This window comes from Mauremys reevesii, linkage group 4 (genome assembly GCF_016161935.1).
Source record: "Mauremys reevesii isolate NIE-2019 linkage group 4, ASM1616193v1, whole genome shotgun sequence".
In the NCBI taxonomy this organism is placed as follows: domain Eukaryota; kingdom Metazoa; phylum Chordata; order Testudines; family Geoemydidae; genus Mauremys; species Mauremys reevesii.
The window spans coordinates 127400872-127420190 of record NC_052626.1 but is presented as its reverse complement, the minus strand read 5'-3'; the positions used below and the strand labels follow the sequence as shown (position 1 = coordinate 127420190).

General features: G+C 46.9%; 1 protein-coding gene across 1 annotated transcript; it reads left to right on the top strand.

The window, feature by feature from the left end:
* The first annotated feature begins 3007 nt into the window (after positions 1-3007).
* Positions 3008-18673, top strand: MAPK13 (mitogen-activated protein kinase 13). The gene is made up of 12 exons (XM_039536667.1): positions 3008-3297; positions 7310-7439; positions 9132-9190; positions 10459-10567; positions 12272-12301; positions 12776-12823; positions 13730-13844; positions 14259-14330; positions 14877-14956; positions 15819-15897; positions 17766-17942; positions 18337-18673. Exons 1-12 carry the CDS (start codon positions 3179-3181, stop codon positions 18414-18416), a joined length of 1098 nt encoding a protein of 365 aa, XP_039392601.1. The 5' UTR covers positions 3008-3178; the 3' UTR covers positions 18417-18673.
* The last annotated feature ends 646 nt before the right edge of the window (positions 18674-19319 follow it).

The following is a 19319-nucleotide window of genomic DNA, read 5'->3' as shown; positions in this document are numbered from 1 at the left end:
GGGTCGAACTAGGGTACGCAAGTTCAGCTACGTGAATAGCGTAGCTGAACTCGAAGTACCCTAGTTTGAACTACTTACCTGTCCAGACGCCGCGGGATCGAAGTCTGCGGCTCCAAGGTCGACTCCGCCACCGCCGTTTGCAGTGGTGGAGTACCGGAGTCGACCGGAGCGCACGGGGAGTTTGAACTATCGCGTCTAGATTAGACGCGATAGTTAGAACTCCGAGAAGTCGAACTCTCCGCGTCGACCCGGCAGGTAAGTGTAGACTAGCCCTGAGACTAGCTCATTGTCGATTAGCACTTTTGATCCCACACTTTCAAGGAGACATCAAGTACAAAGTCCTTTAGCTTTACATTTTGGGTCTTTGGACTGCCCTCCTGCTTTTCTAGGTAAGTTCCTTTCAAAAGTTAAAGGCAACAGCTACCAAAAAAACCTTCTGGTTTTTGGTTTTGTTTTTTTTAAACACAGTAGTTACAGAATCCTTCCAAACAGGGAGGGATGAGAGCAGCTGAATGTATTTTGGCGGGTTGCCACCTTCAGAGAACAAGATTTCCAGGAAAGTATGTTTTTTTCCAAAATTCCACAGACTCTCCCTGGATTCCTGCTGTTTGAGATTTTAAAACTCAAGGAGTGTGTCTGTAATGAACATGTAACATACTTTACAAGTACTCACACAAATGCTAACATGCCTTAAAAGTTTAAATACAGCATCTGTTTTTATGTACGTGAGGGGAAATATTCCTCAACAGTGTGAAGAACAAATGTGGGGTAAGATAATGAGAATTCTAAAAGGAGGGGCACCATCAAGAAGAGAATCTAAGATTAAAACTCTAAGCCAAATAAACTTCTAGGAACTGGAGAATTTGGCACTCCTAATGAGCTTAAACTCTGTAGCGTGCTAACCTGAACCTAGGCTCCTGTTTATGCAAGGGGCAGAGAAGGCCGTGTATAGCAGCTTTACGGTCCCCTCAAGAGATGTAGCTGAGGCTGGCTGCTGAAAGCACTCCACTCCAAATATGGTGAGTCTAGCTGTGACCTTCAAGCTGTAGGTCTGCCAGCTTGTAGCCATCTTAGATGCAGTCAACAAGCTCTCATCACTTCTAGGTTTTTCTGAGGCACTTATTAACATGTTATCTAGATGTCAGGTATTCTTGATGAAAGTTAATTATTGGTGTCTAAGGGTACTAAAAGCTGGGTCAACTTGAAGGGTTTTAGTTGGTTCCATTTAATAAGCCCCAATGCCCTTTTCCCATCAAGCATCTAGCAAAGGCTCTGTCCTTTTTATGGGGGAAATGTAGGTAAGATGACTGACTTGTTAAGATAAACTCCTTGGTTCCCTTTGGAAGGTATTTTGGATGCACCCACAGCACCACCTTATCCTTAGGCGGCTCATCTAGTAGATTCTTAAGCTCATTCATTATATACTGAAGTCTCTCCTACCAGGAAAATGACTTAACGTGTAAGATATATGGGTTTACTGGTCTGTAGTGACTCAAATGGACTCAGCCATGTAAACTTGCTTCCCTTGCTCGCTGTGTGGTCAGAGAAGATGGGGATCTAGACTACAGGCACAAGGAACAAAGGTTGTGAAGTGTGGCTTTAGTCTCCTTAGCCTTTGTCTGGCCAAAGGAGAGCAAGTGTGCTGAAAGATATTTTAAATGGGGAGAATCTGACCTAGCATGACAGTGCAGGATACAGGCTGTAGGGAAGTGTTGTGAAGGCATCAAGGATTGCTGTGAGCTGGAATGAGCCAGGAAGCTGTAAATGGCCCCCATTGTGCTCCTTCACTGACTGTAGTCAGAACTAACTTTGGAGTGCAGGAAGGAGCCTACTTGCCTGACTGAGGATGCATATCATGCCTCTAAGGCTGTGTTAAAACCAGAGGTGTTTTCATCTGCTCTCTGCTGAAGGCAAAGACCCAAGAACTCACCAGTGACACAATTACTGTTGCTTACTAATCTATTGAGGGATGGTCCTGTTTCATCTCATTGTTATCTACAACCGTCTGTTCTGGAGAAGGTCCATGTACTGTAGAAAATGGTATTTTCTCTTCTCCCCATTCTCCCCTGTGTCACTCAGCATAAGTGATCAGATCACGTTCCCTGTTGCCGCTTTGGTGCTTCAGTAGGAAAATTAAAAGCAAACAGTTGGTGGGGAAAAATAATGGGGGAATTACTGGGTGTTTTTAGAGGGAGGGAATCAGCTGCCCTATTATCTTCAATATTATTAGTTCAAAACTCTCCTTTCTCTACAGGCAGCCCCAGTGAATGAGATCTGAACCTGCTCCCCTCCCTGCAGGAACTGGCATGGGGAAACTGGTCAGCTTGCAATTAATGGAGGATGGGAGCTTAAATACGTTTGAGGAGCTGACCCTTAGTTCTTCACTATGGTGATCAAGAATTTGCAAATACAAATTGGCCTGGTGGAGGGGAACAGACAGATGTAATATCAATACTGTATATAGTTCCTTCCATTTAAGACTCACAAAGCACTTTACAAATAGAGTCTGAGCCTCATTAGCACCCTGTAAGGTAGGTCAGTTTTATCCTCTTTATATACACGTGCACACCCAAGCAGGGAAACCAAAGGGAATAGAAGTGATTTGATCAAGGTCACTGAGAGTTAGTGCTAGAGCTGGGAATAGAATCTAGATTTCCTGACTCTCTCAAAACAATCCTGATCCACCAAGGTACAGCTCCTTGGTTTTTACAAGACACATTTAACTGCATTAGTGGATTTTTAAATGAAGAAATTGTGTATTGGTGCACCAGGGTGGGTCCTGTATTCTCTCTTCCTAGGAATCCACAGACTAGTATGTTACCTAGTTTTAGCAGCAGTTTCCAGTTGTGCATTTTGCCCAGGTGAGTTTGCTGCTTGGCTACTTGGACAGAGGAGGACTGTATTCCCTCCTTCCGGTAGGGCCACCTCACAGGTACCTGTGTGAGGTAGGGGTGTGTCTAGATTGAAACCTGATGCCTCATCCTTGGGCTGATGTGGGGGTGGAGGGTGGAGGGACATGTTCCTTCACGCACACAGCTAATGAAGACAGAGAAAGAAACTGTCCAGGACTTATTTTCTCAGCTGAAGACAGGAACAAGAGGAGTCTTTTCACCTCTTTCCCCCAGAAGTCTTACCCTAGACCTGTGCTCTGGAGGAGTCAGTCCAGAGCCAAAAGAAGATGAGCTTAACCCGGCGCAAAGGCTTTTACAGGCAGGAAGTAAACAAAATTGTCTGGGAGCTGCCCAGAAGATATACCTCCATCAATCCAGTGGGATCCGGGGCTTATGGCTCTGTCTGGTGAGTAGGTCTTGGCCTTTCTTCTTTCAAGGGCCCTGGCAGGAAGGAACGGGGTGGGGGTATTTAAAGCATGGCTCACGGGAAGAAAACAGGGGAGGTGCCTCTTAGCTGTCCTCCATTATGAAATAAATTTGCATGTTAGATGAAGGTTTGTTTCCTGCCTGCCATACCTTAAGTCACTTTCAGCTTGAGCAGCTGTTCTGCTGTGTGTGTGTTTACTGCCTGAAGAGCTGGGCCTCCCTAACCCTAAATTACTACATTTTGGGGAGAGGTGCTGCTGTACCCATCACCCTCCAGGTGATGGGGACTAGAGGCTCATCCCTTCTGTTTGATTTTATTTGTTCAGTCCCTTTGTTTCCTCACTGTCTCTGATGAACAGGACAGCCAGCCCCTGCTATGCTCTGTCCCAGGGGTAGGAACTAGGCAGAGGTAGTAGTAGCAGGAAAAAAAAAATCTGTTTCCAAGGCTGACGTTACTTCCCCCCAAAAGATTTTGGGCCCTCTTGCTCCCCGAAGGGAAGATGGGATTCTGCTGCTGGTCCTATACCAATATCCTGGTTTAAACTAATACAGCCTGTCTAGACTGGAACCTCTTGCCAGTTTAATGATTAATTCTGAGCCTAGAAAGGGACAAGACAGACAGAAAAACAATGCATAGTCATCCAATCAGCTGGGCAAAGGCAGCCAATAGAAAAATGAATGTATAGGGTCAGATTCTGCTCAGTTGCATGTGTGTAAATCTAGAGTAACTCCACTGACTTTAATGAGTTACTCTCAGTTTATGTCCTTATGAAATCAAAATCTAGTCCATACACCAATACACAAAGGCAAGAGAGAGATTTATTCCCTGTACTTGGTATTCTGCAGGAAATATCCTGCCTGATTGTCATTACCAGGGTCATGTAATATACGTAGTTCATAGTCCTGGGACCACTGGACTTACACTTTGGTTAGCTGTTTTTTGATGCATAAACAGGGTCTGAAAGATTTGTTTTCTCTACAGTACTTGTTTTTCATATTAGACATATACATTTTGTCTACTTTAAAAGACAGCAGGTCCCTGGAGAAAGAGTAGAATTATGACAGCACAAGAAGCAAAAAAGAGTCACAGAAAGAAAGGGGGGTTTTCACTCCAATGTCTTGAAATTTGGGTCATATCTATTTAACTTCAATAGCTAACATTCTTTCTCCAAAACGTTCATCTTTGTTAACGATTCGACATCTTTGCCCCTTCACTTGCTGTGTGCATGCTCCTAATAGGCTTCTCCAGCAAAATCAGGGAAAACCAGACTTAATATTCTTGACATTTGTAAAGGTTTAAAAAAAAATTAAAGGAGGAGGAGAAATTATCCTTCCAGATTTTCTTTATAAAGCCTAAAGCAAAAAGAAAAACACAAACAAAAGAAATCCTTTACTGCTCCCTTTAAATAAAAACCGGTCTCTAGCTCAGCTGACATGGAAACTCCCAAAAAACAGCAGCTTGTTTGCCCTAAATGACACCCATTAGACTAAACCGGGTAGTGCCAGAACTCCATGGATGACGAATGCTTGCTGGTTTTGGTGCTGATTTCTGGATGAAGTTCAGGTGGAAGCTTGTGGAATTAGGATTTGCTGTCCTCTGCTGGGAACCACTGGGATGTTTTTTTTCTACAAAAAGAACAGGAGGACTTGTGGCACCTTAGAGACTAACAAATTTATTTGAGCATAAACTTTCGTGGGCTACAGCCCACTTCTTCGGATGCACAGAATGGAACATATCTTGAGGAGATCTATCTACACATACAGAGAGCATGAAAAGGTGGGGGTTGTCTTACCAACTCTGAGAGGCTGTTACGGATACTTAAAATAGAAGCAAATAGAGCAAGTTACAAAAGCTCCCCCAATTCCCCTGGAAAAAATAATTTTTATAGCAGATTTCACACATGTAAAGAGAGTTAGTTTTGATCAGGTTTGAGTAATTGAGTAATTCTGATGCAGCTGCATCCAGAGGTGGTCTGAGACAGACTGAATGAAAATGCTACTGACTAACTTTGCAGGTCAGCCAGGATCTTGGAAAATTCCTTGTCTGAACCATTAGCTATCAGGCACCTATTGCAGATTAGAAACAGTTATTTTGCATAGTCGTTCCCTCCAACCATCCTTGGAAATCCTAGAGCCACTACTGGTCACCAGAGCAAGAACAGGGGCTGTATCCCATTAATGGGTGGATGGGTGGTGGTAGGGAGCCATGCTTTCCTTTCAAAGGCGATAAGAAGAGAAAAGGGACCATCTGGTTTCAAACAGGAAGTAGATATGGGATGAAGTGTACAATGTGATAACGCTGAAATTCACATAGGTTTGGTCACGCTGCACCACTAGCAGTCACAGCAGGAAAGACATGTTGATTTACAGTTCTCCAGTTTAATGAGCTGAGAGAGAAGGAATTGCAAAGTGGCGGGAAGTGCATAGCCCAACAAGGAGGCTTGGACTGGAAAGCCCTGCCTTTCTCTCCCCCTTCAAGAGGCAGCAGGTGGAAGCTGTCAGCCGTAAAACACAGACAACCTTTCACAGCCATCCAGGGTTGACTGGCTCAGCGAGGTGGTGCAGTTCATTATGGAGGTTCCTCTTCAAATGCTTTCACCCTGAAAAGCACTGGGAAGAATCTGAAGAATCATAGCAGTCTCTGGACGACTGCTGCTGATGGATTTTCTTTCCATCCCTTTGCTGATTATATCGAGGGCCTGCCTTCTCTGCAACTCTGCCACGGGACTTTGAGAGAAGAGGTGTCACTGAATTGCTTCATATGGAGAAATAAATAGCAGATATGACTGGGGGACTCTCGTGTGCCCTCTTGACAGCATGGGGCTAGGAGCCAAGAACTCCAAAGTGGAGTTCACTCAACTCCAAATCTTGGTTTTGACACTGACTCCCACTGTTGTCGTTTTTGTATCAATTTCAAATCTATAGAATGGGGATAATAGCTACCTTACCTTAGAGCTTTGTTGCGAGCATTAATATAGTAATATTTATACATTTTTGAACATAAAAAGCACTTTCAAGTGCTAAATACTGTTAACTGTCTTTTAAACCCCCCCACCTGTATACACCGTTAATACCAAATGTGTAGCACAAAATACTTCCATGTTCAGAACACTTTACAAACATTATCAAATTAATTCATAGATTTTTTTAAGGCCCTGAGAGATTATTGTGACCATCTAACCTGACCTCCTGCATAACACAAGCCAGAGAATTCCATCTTGTAATTTCTGCATCAAGCCCATCAATTCTGTTTTGAGCTAAAGCATATATTTTAGAAAGACATCCAAGTTTTGATTTTGAGACCTCAAATGAGAGAGAATCCACCACATCCTGAAGTTAGTTATCCCAGGGCTGACTCTCTCCCAAGCAATAACAGCATTCTGGACGAGTCACAGAAAGTGAATCTGTATATCTCCCCTCTCACAAACACCCCTCCCCCCCATTCTCCTGCCCCAAATTTCAGAAATCCTGAGCAGACAGGTGCAGGGAAAGGGCATAGGAGAGAATCAGCTGGGTTCTCAAGAGCCAGTTAGCTCAGAAGAGAAGTGGCTCTCAAAGAATCAGTGGAAGGACACAGTGTGTGGGTACAGGATTAGGGTTAGCCCTGACTTCCAAGCATCTGTCTTCACATTACCCACCATTTCTCTAGCACCAGCCCATCTTCACAGGATGGAGCAAAGGGGCAGTGCTACTGTAACCAACCATGAGCATTTTAACCTCCTTCAGAGCAGATACAGCTGGTTAAAATATTGGTAGTAGCATGTTTATACCAGAGATGCAGTAGAAAAAATTGAAGTACAATGCTAGTGTCTACCAACTGCATTTCTTCCATGTACATTATGGAAAGATCAAGGGAAAATGGAACTTTTTCCTTGATCAGCTCCGGATTCCAGTATCCATCCCTTCCTCTTAGGCCACTTGTTGGATTAACATTGCATCGTCCATGAAAACTCATTGCTTTACTCAGAACTCGCTTTATCTGTTTGCCACAGTTCAGCCATAGATAAGAAGACGGGGGAGAAAGTGGCTATCAAGAAGCTGTGCCGACCCTTCCAGTCGGAGATCTTTGCCAAGAGATCATACAGGGAGCTCATGCTGCTGAAGCACATGCAACATGAGAACGTGAGTCGCCACCTCTCTCCATGTGGACACACGAGAGAGGGCTACAGAGCTTCTCCCATTGAGTTACCGTAAGATCAAGTGATAGTGACTTTAGGGACAAAAGCCCTCATGTTTTTCCTGAAGCTGCTGCAAGGTGGGCTTCACCGCCAATCATGTCTGGGGGAATTCTGTGCTACTGCGCATGCGCAGAGTTTATGTCCTCTGTAGATTTCTTTGCTTCCCTGCAGAAAAATTACTTTCTGACGGGGAAGCAAAGGGAAGCCACTAAAGCAGTCATGCGACCCTCTCCAGCAGTATGTTTTGGGTGCTCAGGGCAGCCGGTAGAGAGGTAAATCACTGTGGGGTAGGGAGCGGGACTGGAGAAGAGCTGGCTGGTGGCTCCTACCTTGTGCCAGGCCCAGCTGCTAGTTCCGGCTGGGCTGGGGAGGATGGGCCTTCCTCTTCCCCTGCATGGCATCCAGGGCTAAGTCAGATCCACCCTCAGATTTCTCCCTGAACTGCAGGAAGCTCTGCAAACATCCCCCTCTCCCTGTTTCCTGCACCCATTGTTCCTCAGCTGCAGGGGGAGGGATCCATGTGCAGGGAGCTGTTCCCCCAGCCGCCCAACCTCTGTACATCCAGACTCTCTTATACCCAGACCCTCCGCCAAGCCTCACCCCCCTGCACTCAGAACCCCCTCTGATGAGCCCCACTCCCCCTGCACCTGGATCACCCCGATGAGCCCCAACCAGCTGCACCTGGGTCCCCGCCCCACTCCCCCAGGATCTGGACCCCCTCCCCACTGAGCCCCCCACGTGGACCCCCCTCCCCCACCGCTGAGCCCCAACCACTTTCACCTGGACTCCCCTGCAGAGTTCCATTACCATTGCACCCAGAACTCACCAACAAGCCCCTGTGCATCCAGATCCCCCTGCACCCTCACCTGTATCCCCCACTGAGCTGCCCACACCCAGATTGCCCCACATAGACCCCTCTCAAACCACACCTGGATCCCCCCAACCCTAAGCCCCTCCACACTTGGATCCTGCCTTGCTGAGCCTGCCTGCCCACACCTGGTGCACCTGGCATGGAGGGACTGGGCCCTGGGGTGTTTCTGGGGCAGGCCTGGTCCCTGCATTGTGTCAGGGTGGGGTACAGCCTGACCACTGAGTCCCTGTCTTTGGGGGAGGGAGAGCTGCATAGTGATCTCCCACCGCTGTGCAGCCAGTGGCCTGTGCTCCCCAATGCCATCCTGGAGCCTCTACATTTATTTGACAAATAAAATCTGCAGAATTTTAAAATATTGTGTGCAGAATTTTCATTTTTTTAAGCACAGAATTTGTAATTGTTTTGGCACAGAATGCCCTCAGGAATAGCCAATGGACACCCAGCCTGATGCAGAGGGACCCCACCCTTTTTGGAGTTTAGAGGAGGATTCAGTTTCCGTGTTCAGTTCCCATTTCCATGGGTTCTTTGTCGCTGCCACCCTGCTATTGCTCCAAGAGTGAAGTTGGACTTGGAGCACAGACAAATGTTTGGTCTGTTTGTAAGAGAGGAAATAGCCGTAAAGCCCATTGACGAGAGTCCAAATCCCTCACTTGGAATCCTAACGTGTCACTGACCCGTGACTCTTGAGTTGCGAGCTGTTACAGAGAATACCACTCTTCCAGTGTGTGTACTTTCCAGTCTTACATTTACCCACTTATCCCGCAGGTCATTGGGTTGCTTGATGTCTTCACCTCAGCCACCTCCTTCAGTGGATTCCAGGACTTGTAAGTTTTTTTGTGGGGTTTTTGTGGGATTTGCATTCGCTATAGGTTCCATCGTTGTCCAGGACAATGGCAGATTTTGCACTTGAAGAAGGAAGTGTGTCATGCTGAGAAGCAATCCCATGAGTTGATTTGAAAAGAGGCCAATCTAAAGCCAGAGATACCTGAATAAAATTACATTAGGAAGGTTAGAAGCACAGATCAGCTCCAGTTGGTAAAATCCCTGAGAAAAGTATAAGCAAGCAGCTCATACACCCCATGTTCTGGGAGAATGGATCAGATGTATTGATTTATATCATGTAAATACCAGAAACTGGGACCTAGATATAACGGTGATGGGCACATTAGACATTCCTAAGATTGAGCGATGCATGTTAGTATAGTGATTTATATGTCATGCTGGGCACAGGGACAATAACAAAATATTTATCAGATCCTAGACTACTAAAACTGAAACAATTTTTAAAATCTATTTTTTTTCACCTTTTATGTTGATCTGTTTTTCTTTTTTTGGTGCGAGGGGAGGCTGGGCATTGCCTTCAGCTTGGATGGTGAAGCTGGACTGGCCAGGGTTGAGACACCGTGGGGATCAGTCTGGGACCTGAGACAGCAGTTTTTAAAAATCCTCTTTAAAAATTCATAAGCTATTTCACACACCTGATTTGCTTATCGCTGATGATGGAAGACATTAAAGCTATGAACAGTGCTCTCTCTCTCGCTCTCATATTTGGTATCTTGCAATGGGCACAATGAAGATGAGTGATTTTTCCAAATTCAGGAGAGTAAAAATAACAATTTTCAGAGAAAGTAGCAACTTTAACTTCCTCACTGGTTGTCTTAGTCAGGGGCGGCTCCAGGCACCAGCACAGCAAGCGCGTGCCTGGGGCTGCAATCCGCCCGGGGCAGCATGCCAGTCGCCATGAGGGCGGCAGTCAGGCAGCCTTCGGCGGCATGCCTGCAGAAGGTCCGCTGGTCCTGTGGCTTTGCCGGCAACTCGGCAGTGGGTATGCCGAAGGCACGGGACCGGCAGATCACCCACAGAACTGCCGCCGAATCTGCGTGACCAGCGGACCGCCTGCAGGCGTGCCGCTGGAGGCTCCCTGACTGCCGTGCTTGGGGCGGCAAAAAACATAGAGCCGCCTCTGGTCTTAGTAACCCAGTGACACACTAAGGCTTGCTGCAACTGATCTGATCTTCATAGTGAGAACAAGGCTAGCATGGCTCCCTATGTTTTTCTCCTAGACTCAGGGACTTATCTTACTGCCTTTTAGCTACCTGGTGATGCCATACATGCGGACAGATTTACAAAAGATCATGGGACATGAGTTCAGTGATGAAAAGATCCAGTACCTGGTCTATCAAATGCTGAAAGGTTTGAAGGTAGGTGGATCTGGAATAGTCAAAAGCAAGAACTGGTGTCTGAGGAATTTACACATTGAATCACCATGTCTGCCTTAGGAGTAGACTTCACTCTGTATTATCCTTGAGTGGACCCTTAAATCATGGACAGACTAACCTGTAGGATCATCTGGTTTCCCATCTTGAGAAACTTTTGCTGACAGATTTCATTGCAACTGATACGCTCCCGCAGAAACATTTTGTTTTGACAAATTGTTATTTTCTGACCCCCCAAAAAGGCTAATTGAAAAATTCCTGACCCGCTTTCATTGAAAGCTTATACTTCAGAGGTATCAGAGGTGGCTTTGGTTTTTCATATTGGTCATCCGGTGACTTAACCAATTCAATCCATCATAGGTCATGCAATTTCTTGCTAGGGAGGCAGTTGGCTTGTTCTGTTCAAGTCACTACAGCCCAAGATTCCTTAGCAAAACTATTGATGGTGGCAAGAGGCTTTTAGAAAGTGGAGCATCTGGTTCCCTCATTCCATCTGCTTTTAGAGAAAACACATGGAACGCAATTTCCTCAGTTACTATGAGCCAAGAATGTCCATTTTTAAACAGACAATGACGAAGTGGAATGGTAAAAGACAGCCCCTTATAACAATCTGAACACTGAACTGTGGAACTAATGATTAATAATACTTCCCACTAGACTACCCTCCAGCTACAATTCTCACAGTGCTTTAAAACAAGCTGGAGACTAGGGCACAACATCTAGGGCGTCCCCTGCAGATCACGGGGCAGCGGGCTGGGCCGCTCGCAGTGGTGGTGCCCCGCCCGTCCAGCCCCCGGACGGGAGACCTGGACCGGGCGCAGGCATGACCGGGGAGGGCCCCCGCCCCCCCGCCGCCGCGGCTGGACCTCGCGCTGCGCGGGCTGCCTCAAGCCGCTGAGCCCCCGGCCGAGCGCCGCCAGCCGCGCGGAGAGGCAGCGCAGAGGGACGGGCAGCAGCAGTCATGCCCGCGTGGGAGGTCCGCTCCGCCGCCGCGCCGCCCCGCCCTGCTTGGGGCGGCTGGGCGGCCAAAGCGCAGAGCCGCCTGCCTACCCTCCAGCTACAATTCTCACAGTGCTTTATGAACATTAGAGACTTAGACTCCACAACGCCTCTTTCCCCAGATCACTGTGAAACCCCGATGGGGGAAACCATTGCACAAAGAGGTTAAATGACTTGCCCAAAATCGCATCGTGAGCCTGGGGAGAGGTTAGACTAGAACCAATATCTCAACTCCTAATCTTGTGCTTTAGCCGCTAGACTCTGTTTCCTTCCTATATGACTTGATAGGTAGAATAACCACAACTCATGCAATTTAGTGACTACATTCCTTCTTACAAAGAGGCCTTACCTGCTCACTAGATAAGTTTGAGGCTTCTAAGATTATAGTTGATTTAAGTAACTTTCATGGCATACCAGCTATGCCTCTTCAAGAAGTGTTCTAATTCCAGCTGTTGTAAAGAACGTAATGTAGGGAATGGGTTTCACCTGGGTTTCTAGCAGCAATTTCTTCTTCCTATTTGTGACCTGTGCTGTAGAGCCACAGAGTTGGGAGCGAGGATTTTGCAGAAGAAGAATGCAGGTTGCTTTGGTCTCAGTAGTCAGGCTCCGTTGCTAACACGTGTTTCTCCTATGGGGCAGTGAAAGATTTGCTTGCTGGTGATCACACTGTGGCTTCCCTTTTCATTGCAGTACATTCATTCTGCTGGAATCATTCACCGGGTAAGTTCATGTGCTGTTACTCTGCTTTTATTTCTGTTCTCTGAGAGAAGCACAACTCAGCCAGAATATTAACAGCTTCTCCCGTAGCCTTGAACATCTTCTCACTAAGAGCCTGGGCCTTAAGTTCTCCCTAAACTAGTTCTCCCTCTTCCCTTTTGCTGCCTCATTCCCTTCCTACCTGTGTTGGCCTGGATTTGCTCTGTGGGCAATGCAATATTTTGCAAAAGGCTGCGTGGATCATTTTGTGATGCCTCCTGATTAATGAAAGATGCTTCAGGAAAGAAAATAATCCTTGTAACTACTCTGGGATGCTGAACTGTGTAGCAGGCATGTTGTCTCCACTGCTGTAGCAAGAGTGGATTCGGGATGCGATGATACAACCCACCAAAGGCCAAGCTGAGACTTGGCTGAGATTTACATTGTTGAATTGCAATTTGCTTTGTGTCCTGATTGCTCTGCTCTCGTCTGCTGCAGGACCTGAAGCCAGGCAATCTGGCTGTGAATGAAGACTGTGAACTGAAGGTAGGTACGAAGGTGCCCCTTCATGGCTTGCGAAACATGCGGTGTGTTGGGTTGCTGGTGAACCGCTCTGAGTGTGTGAATCCTGTTAACACACCAGTGTGGTTCCTAATGCATCCTGAGGCCCATGTTCAACAAGGTGTTTAACACCGTGTCTGTTGAATCAATGGGACTATTCGTGTGCTTGACGTTAGGATGTGCTCCAGTACCTTGCTGAATCAGGGCCTGAGGCTGGAGCGAACCTCCTGCACTGGGTGCAGTTCCTACTGCACTCTGACGTGCACAGCAATACCTTACAGAAATTCAATGCCCTAGGGTCACATCTATATTAGAAGAATAACCCAAGGATGATAACCAAGGGCAGCCACAGTTCCCCTGCGCTCCCATCAGCTAGACCTATTGTAGACAAAGTCATTTTCAACTCCTGGTAGAAAAGGCTTGTTTGAGCCTGGGTGGAAGAAAGGGCCTGCTTTGCTGGGAATTGCTAAAAGCGATTTGGCCCTGTCTACGCTAAAGGTCAGGCCAAAGCATTTCCAACTCCCGCCAAAGGAACACTGGTAGCAACAGTAGGAGAGGTGGGGTTGGAGAATGGCTTGGCTTACAGGACACAGAACAGTCCTGTGAAAAATAAGGATCACCACCTTCTTAAAACATATGTTCTATTGGTCACACACACTACAGATTCCTTCTGCGGGGCTGCAGGCTACAACTGGTTTTGCAGCCTGGCTGTAATTCACAGTGCAATTAAGACAAACCTGTTAGAGCCACCTCAGCCAATGGTTCTGGTGTAGCGGTGAGGCTATAGCTCTCTGATGGGATCCACTTCATATCCTCATGGAAACAGGTTCTCTTTTGCCTGCAGGATCTCTTTTTCTTCCCTCACCATCTCCCTCCTCTGTTGATCTGTAGATCTTGGACTTTGGCTTGGCGAGACATGCAGATGCTGAGATGACTGGCTACGTTGTGACGCGTTGGTACAGAGCACCAGAAGTCATTCTGAATTGGATGCATTATAACCAGACCGGTGAGTTAAATCCCTTCAGCTGTGGCTCTCTGGAGATCACCACTGCAAACCCCTCGGGTGGGTTAGTGTGGATCACACACAACCCTCCTCTATTGGCTGTTAAGTTGAGAAGGAACAAAAAGCACCTTATCTCCAGCAGCAGTTATGAGGCTCCCGGCTAATCAAGCACCAGGAGACAGCTCCACCCAAAGCTGTCACCATTGGGAAAGCTGAAACCCAAGGTTGTAGTAACCCAGAAACTACAGCTGGTGGGAGAAGGGGGTTGAAAGTGGGAGCAAAACCATGCCAATGACTAAATAACTCAGCAGACATTACTGTAGTCCCCAAAGCAGGACAAGGCCCCTGAATTGTATTTCTCCTCCCTCTCCTGGCCTTGTTCTTTTCTCATGCGCCTCTCGGTTTCTTCCTGCACAGTGGACATCTGGTCTGTTGGTTGTATCATGGCAGAAATGCTGACTGGGAAAACCCTGTTTAAAGGGAAAGATTGTATCCTTTCAAATTGGGTCAAACTCCTCTGGGGTGGCCCAGAAGCCCCCTAACTGTTCCTGAAACAGACACTCTGGGTACTTATGACTGGGCATTTACACAGGAATGTGAGGGTGGGGATACTGGGGGAGGAGGGTGTCAACTTGGTACACTGGGTAAATTCTGCCCTGTGTTCTCTTGCATGCATGCTGCCCCGACCAGTCAGTGGCGTTCTGTGCTGTGGGGAGGAACTGAGGTAACCCGTGCAGGGCCCCAAGCCCATTGTAGAACACAGCTCTGTGAGGGCTGCTTGCACACCATGGCAGAAGGGGGCTGGGAGCAGGCCCTGTGGATGCACAGATCCAGCCACCAAAGCCTGCCTAGGAAGGTCACAGCAGCTGGGAGCTATTGCAGCTCTGACCTTGCACTAGGCATCCCGGAGCCATTTGGAGTAAAGATTCATTCTCCTTAATCCTCACAGACCTTCCTAGCCACACAGCCAGCATACTTGGGTTGTTGGCTAGGTCCAAGATTTGGCCCTAAATAACCTTTAACTCAGCCTGCCAGATCTAGATCAGCTGACCCAGATCTTGAAAGTAACCGGACTCCCAGGAGAGGAGTTTGTGCAGAAACTGGAGGACAAAGCGGTAAGGAAAACACTGTGTCTAGGGCTGTACTTCTGAATGCACTGCTGTGGAAACCACATGAAAATAAGTTATTTTTACATTGTCTTTGACATGTGCCTGCGTGTGGTTTTTAGTAACATAAATCATCCTAACTAAGGCAGTGGCCTTGGCATCTATCCCTGCAAGTGGCACCTCCAAAGCATTTGACTTTAAAAGAAAGTCCTATTTACCAATGAGTCAAAGTATTCCTTTAAAGGGGGTGAACAGAGAGTGTAGGAGTTGAGAGTCAGGACTCCTTGGTTCTGGGCCAGAGGCAGCTGGCGACTCATTGTGTGACCTCGGGCAGATCATTCCACTTCTCTGTAACCCAGTTGAGCCCTCTGGAAGATTGGGATATTTTTGTACCTCGCAGGGCTCTGTTATTTGTAAAAAAAAAAAAAAATCAGTTCCTCACATGAAAGAGGCCCACATAAATGTGGAGTCTTAGGTACCTTTATGGTACCGGGATGGTTCGAGCGGGCGTCGAGCTTCAACCATAACTATCGAACTATCGATCCGATCGATAGTTCAACCTCGAAGCGCGAAAGTTCGAACTCCTCACCACGCACGCGAGAGGAGGGGGAGAGCGGAGTGGACGACCTTGGTTCGAGTTCCGCGGCGCGCTGAAGTAAGTCGAACTACGTACTAGATTAGCCATTCCACGTTATTCACGCTGGCTGAATGCATTGCACTCTAGTTCGACCCCCGAGCTTAGTGTAGACCAGGGCTTAGATAATTTACTACTTTCCTGCTCATCTAGGCACGGACCTGATGGACTTTTCTACAGTCCCTTTTGTCTGACTTCAGCATGTCTGCATGCTGTGCAATCCTCTCTCTCTTTCAGGCTAAGAAGTATATCCAGTCCCTTCCCAAGATTCCCAAAATGGATTTATCCCGGCTTTTCCCCAAAGCCAATCCTCTGGGTAAGTCATCTTCAGTATTTCTCCCACGCCACTTCCAGTCCATTATAACGCAGATTGTCACAATGTTCGTGGACTCCAGGACTTTCCCTTAGACCTCATGACTTCTTGCTGCCTGTATCCCCTACAGGGGCTAATGATGTTTCTCTTGCTGATCAGCCCTTTCCACGGGGACTGACAATACATAAAATTAAGTGGCAAAACAATTATTATTGACATTAAAATAGCAGTTTTCTGCGGTTCTTTGCTCTCTCCCTTCCCCTGCCCTTAAAATAACAAGACCCAGGACTTTTGGCACTTTTCCCAAACTTGTGAATTTTTTCTCATGACTGCGAACCCAGCCTTAGTCATAAATATCTCTCAGCTCCATAGTGCTGTGGTGGCGGGGAGAATGGGACTGACTTAAGTGCAGAATGTTAGTCCATCTGGAGATTTCTGTGGCGCCTCTTCCAAGCTCACTTTTTCCTACAGTCAAAGGAACCTAGTTCTATGAACAAATTTAGAAGGAAACTTCTGGTCTTACACACACTTGTGAGGACAGGATGGAGACACGCCTGCGAAGGGAAGACAATCCTATACAAACCCAGTTCACTTTGGTTTCCCAGAATCCAGAGATCATTAGATCATGGCTGGGGTCATTAGATTTACTGAACTGAAGGCCACATTTGCCTTAAGTCAGGAGCTTGAGGATCACACCTAATTTGCTTAAAATGGAGCAAATGGCACCTGCACTCATAATTCATGTACAGCTCACAGCATGCGATGCTCCCTTGTAAGCCAAGCAGCATGGCTTCTTGTCCGGAGAGAGACCATTGTGTAATGGAACCTGGAGAATGCAGCTTCCCACACCTTCCTATGGAATGAGGCCAGTAGCTGATCACACTGTAGAACTCTCTGGGCCCCAGTTGACCAGGGGAATGTACTTTGGCCACAGCTGAGCTCCAGGATCAAGTTGCCTAGAGCAAACCAGGCGGTATCCATGTTACCCCTCTTTCCTTTGTTCTTTTTCCAGACCCAAGGCAGCGTGATCTCTGGCAAGGGGCACAGAGAGTTGCATACATTGCTTCAGCCACCTTTTACCAGGAAAAGTATATGAATCACTTCCCAACTGCGTATCAGATATTGGGACATTTTTGATACAAAGTTGGTAACTGAAATTTGTTTACGCGTTCATGGTAAAAAGTAAGCCTCCTACAATGAACTGTTTCCCCTCATAGGTCATAGATGTGGGTAAGCAGAGCTCCACCAAACTCTGAAACATTAAAGCAGTAAAACCCAAGAAGGAAATCAGCCTGCCTTTGGCATTTCCTGCCTTCCTGTTTACCAAGCCTAGTATAGATTACTTTATAGATTACTTGGGTTGCTTATATTTGCTTTGTAAAATACTTTGGCCCCTCCACAACACAGATCAGAACTGAAAGAATTTTAAACTTGAAGTCACTTCTCACTATTGATGTCCTTGAAGCTTGCTTGGTTTCAACAATGAAGCTAGATAGCTCTGTTTTACTTTTCCCTCCCGAATTTTCAATAACTCGCATAAGGTTATGTTTGGGTCCGCAATGCTGCAGGGGAAAGCTTAAATGACAGAAAAAAACCCATTAAACTGTGAAACATTTCTTCTCTTTGTGATTTGTATTCCTTCCCCCTTTCCATTCTTTCAAACAAAATTTAAGTTTGGGATATAATCTAGTTGATGTTTCACCTGTTGATTTTACTGGCTCTGTACTGATGGGAACTTCTGCCCACTAGAAACCCATTATATTCTTGGATGCTAGGAGCATAAGCCCCAAGGTCCTTGCAGACTTTATATGCAGGACATCCTACAAATCATTGCTTCACTCACCTAGCCAAGTATTCCCATCCTTCTGCAGCCGTGGACCTGCTCGACAAGATGCTGCAGCTGGATGTGGAAAAGCGTCTTACAGCCACAGAAGCTCTGGCCCATGCATATTTTGACCAATTCCGAGACATTGAGGAGGAGACGGAGGCCCAGCAGTCCTACGACGATTCCTTGGAGCATGAGAAGCTTTCCATAGATGAGTGGAGAAGTAAGATGTGGAACTTTTATGCATTGCTGTCAGTACTTTGTGTGGAACTTCCTAGCCCCTCCCACTGTCCTGTACGTACCTGCTGAGTATGCCTGATCTCCCCTCCCACGCCTGTATGTGGCCCCTTACACACATGCTGCTGATGTAGTCTCATGCCCATCCTCTTCCCCCAGCCTCTAAGCACTCACTGAAGATACCTTTTGCCTACATCTTTCCAACACCCAGCTATATTTTATTCTTTCAGCCTCCATGTGATGTACCCCTACATCTGAAATCTGCCCTCAGCTCTTATGTGCCCTCATGCTCATGCTCTCTTTAACGCCCTCTAGAATCATGTGACGGTATTATTTTAAATATGCTATTGATACTCATTATCATGTTGTTCATTTTCAAGGGCATACATACAATGAGATTCAGTCCTTCAGTCCGATTGCCCGGAAGGACTCCAAGAGGCGGAGTGGTATGTCATTGTAGTGGCTGGGGCGGCCAAGGTTGGGGCTCACTCCCCCTGCTGGGTCACAAAAGAGGACGCCTATCAGGATTTGGACCACCCCAGGGCCAGATATTTATCAACATGGGCATGTGGAACTTCTGTGCATGTGTGGAACACAAGGATGTTGAATACACAAGAGTGTTGGGCTTTGTCCTGTGGGAGGAAACTGCACCAGAAACATCTTTCAGTGCCAAAGATGAATGTATTTCTCATTAAAACCCCAAGCGGTAGAATTTTACCTGGTGTTTCTTTGTATTCTTACTCATTTCACCAGTTTTTAATTGGCTCTTAACTTGGTTTTCAAGAGTTCAGGTCATAGACACAGAGTTTCTAATCTGCTGGGGGGTGCTCCGCCCAGGCCCCACCCCCACTCCACCCCTTCCTTCAAGGCCCCGCCCCCTCCCTTGAGTATGCTGTGCCCTCACTCCTCCTCTTTCCACTCCAGTGCCTCCTAATGCTGTGAAACAGCTAATCCGTGGGAGGTACTGGGAGAGAGGAGGAGCAGGCACTGATCAGTGGGGCCCGCTGGCAGGCAGGAGGTGCTGGGGGGAGGATCTGGTAGGGGAGCAACCGGTGGGTGCTCAGCACCTACCATTTTTTTCCCCATGGGTGCTCCAGCCCCAGAGCACCCACGGAGTAGGTGCCTATGGTTTGGGTGTTTCAGTGGCTCCTTCTCACTGTTCCTTCAATGTGCTATTTGCTTCTTTATCAGTTCTTCTAGAAAAGCAGTTAAGATTCTTGCAGGTGGCATCACAGTGACTCAGGCAGGAAAATAGAGTTTATTTGAGACGCCAACCAACAGGTTTACTAGTTAGAGAGAGGGACAGGAAGTCAGAACTGACGAGCTCTACCACAAACTCATTATGTGAAGGTTGGCAAGATTC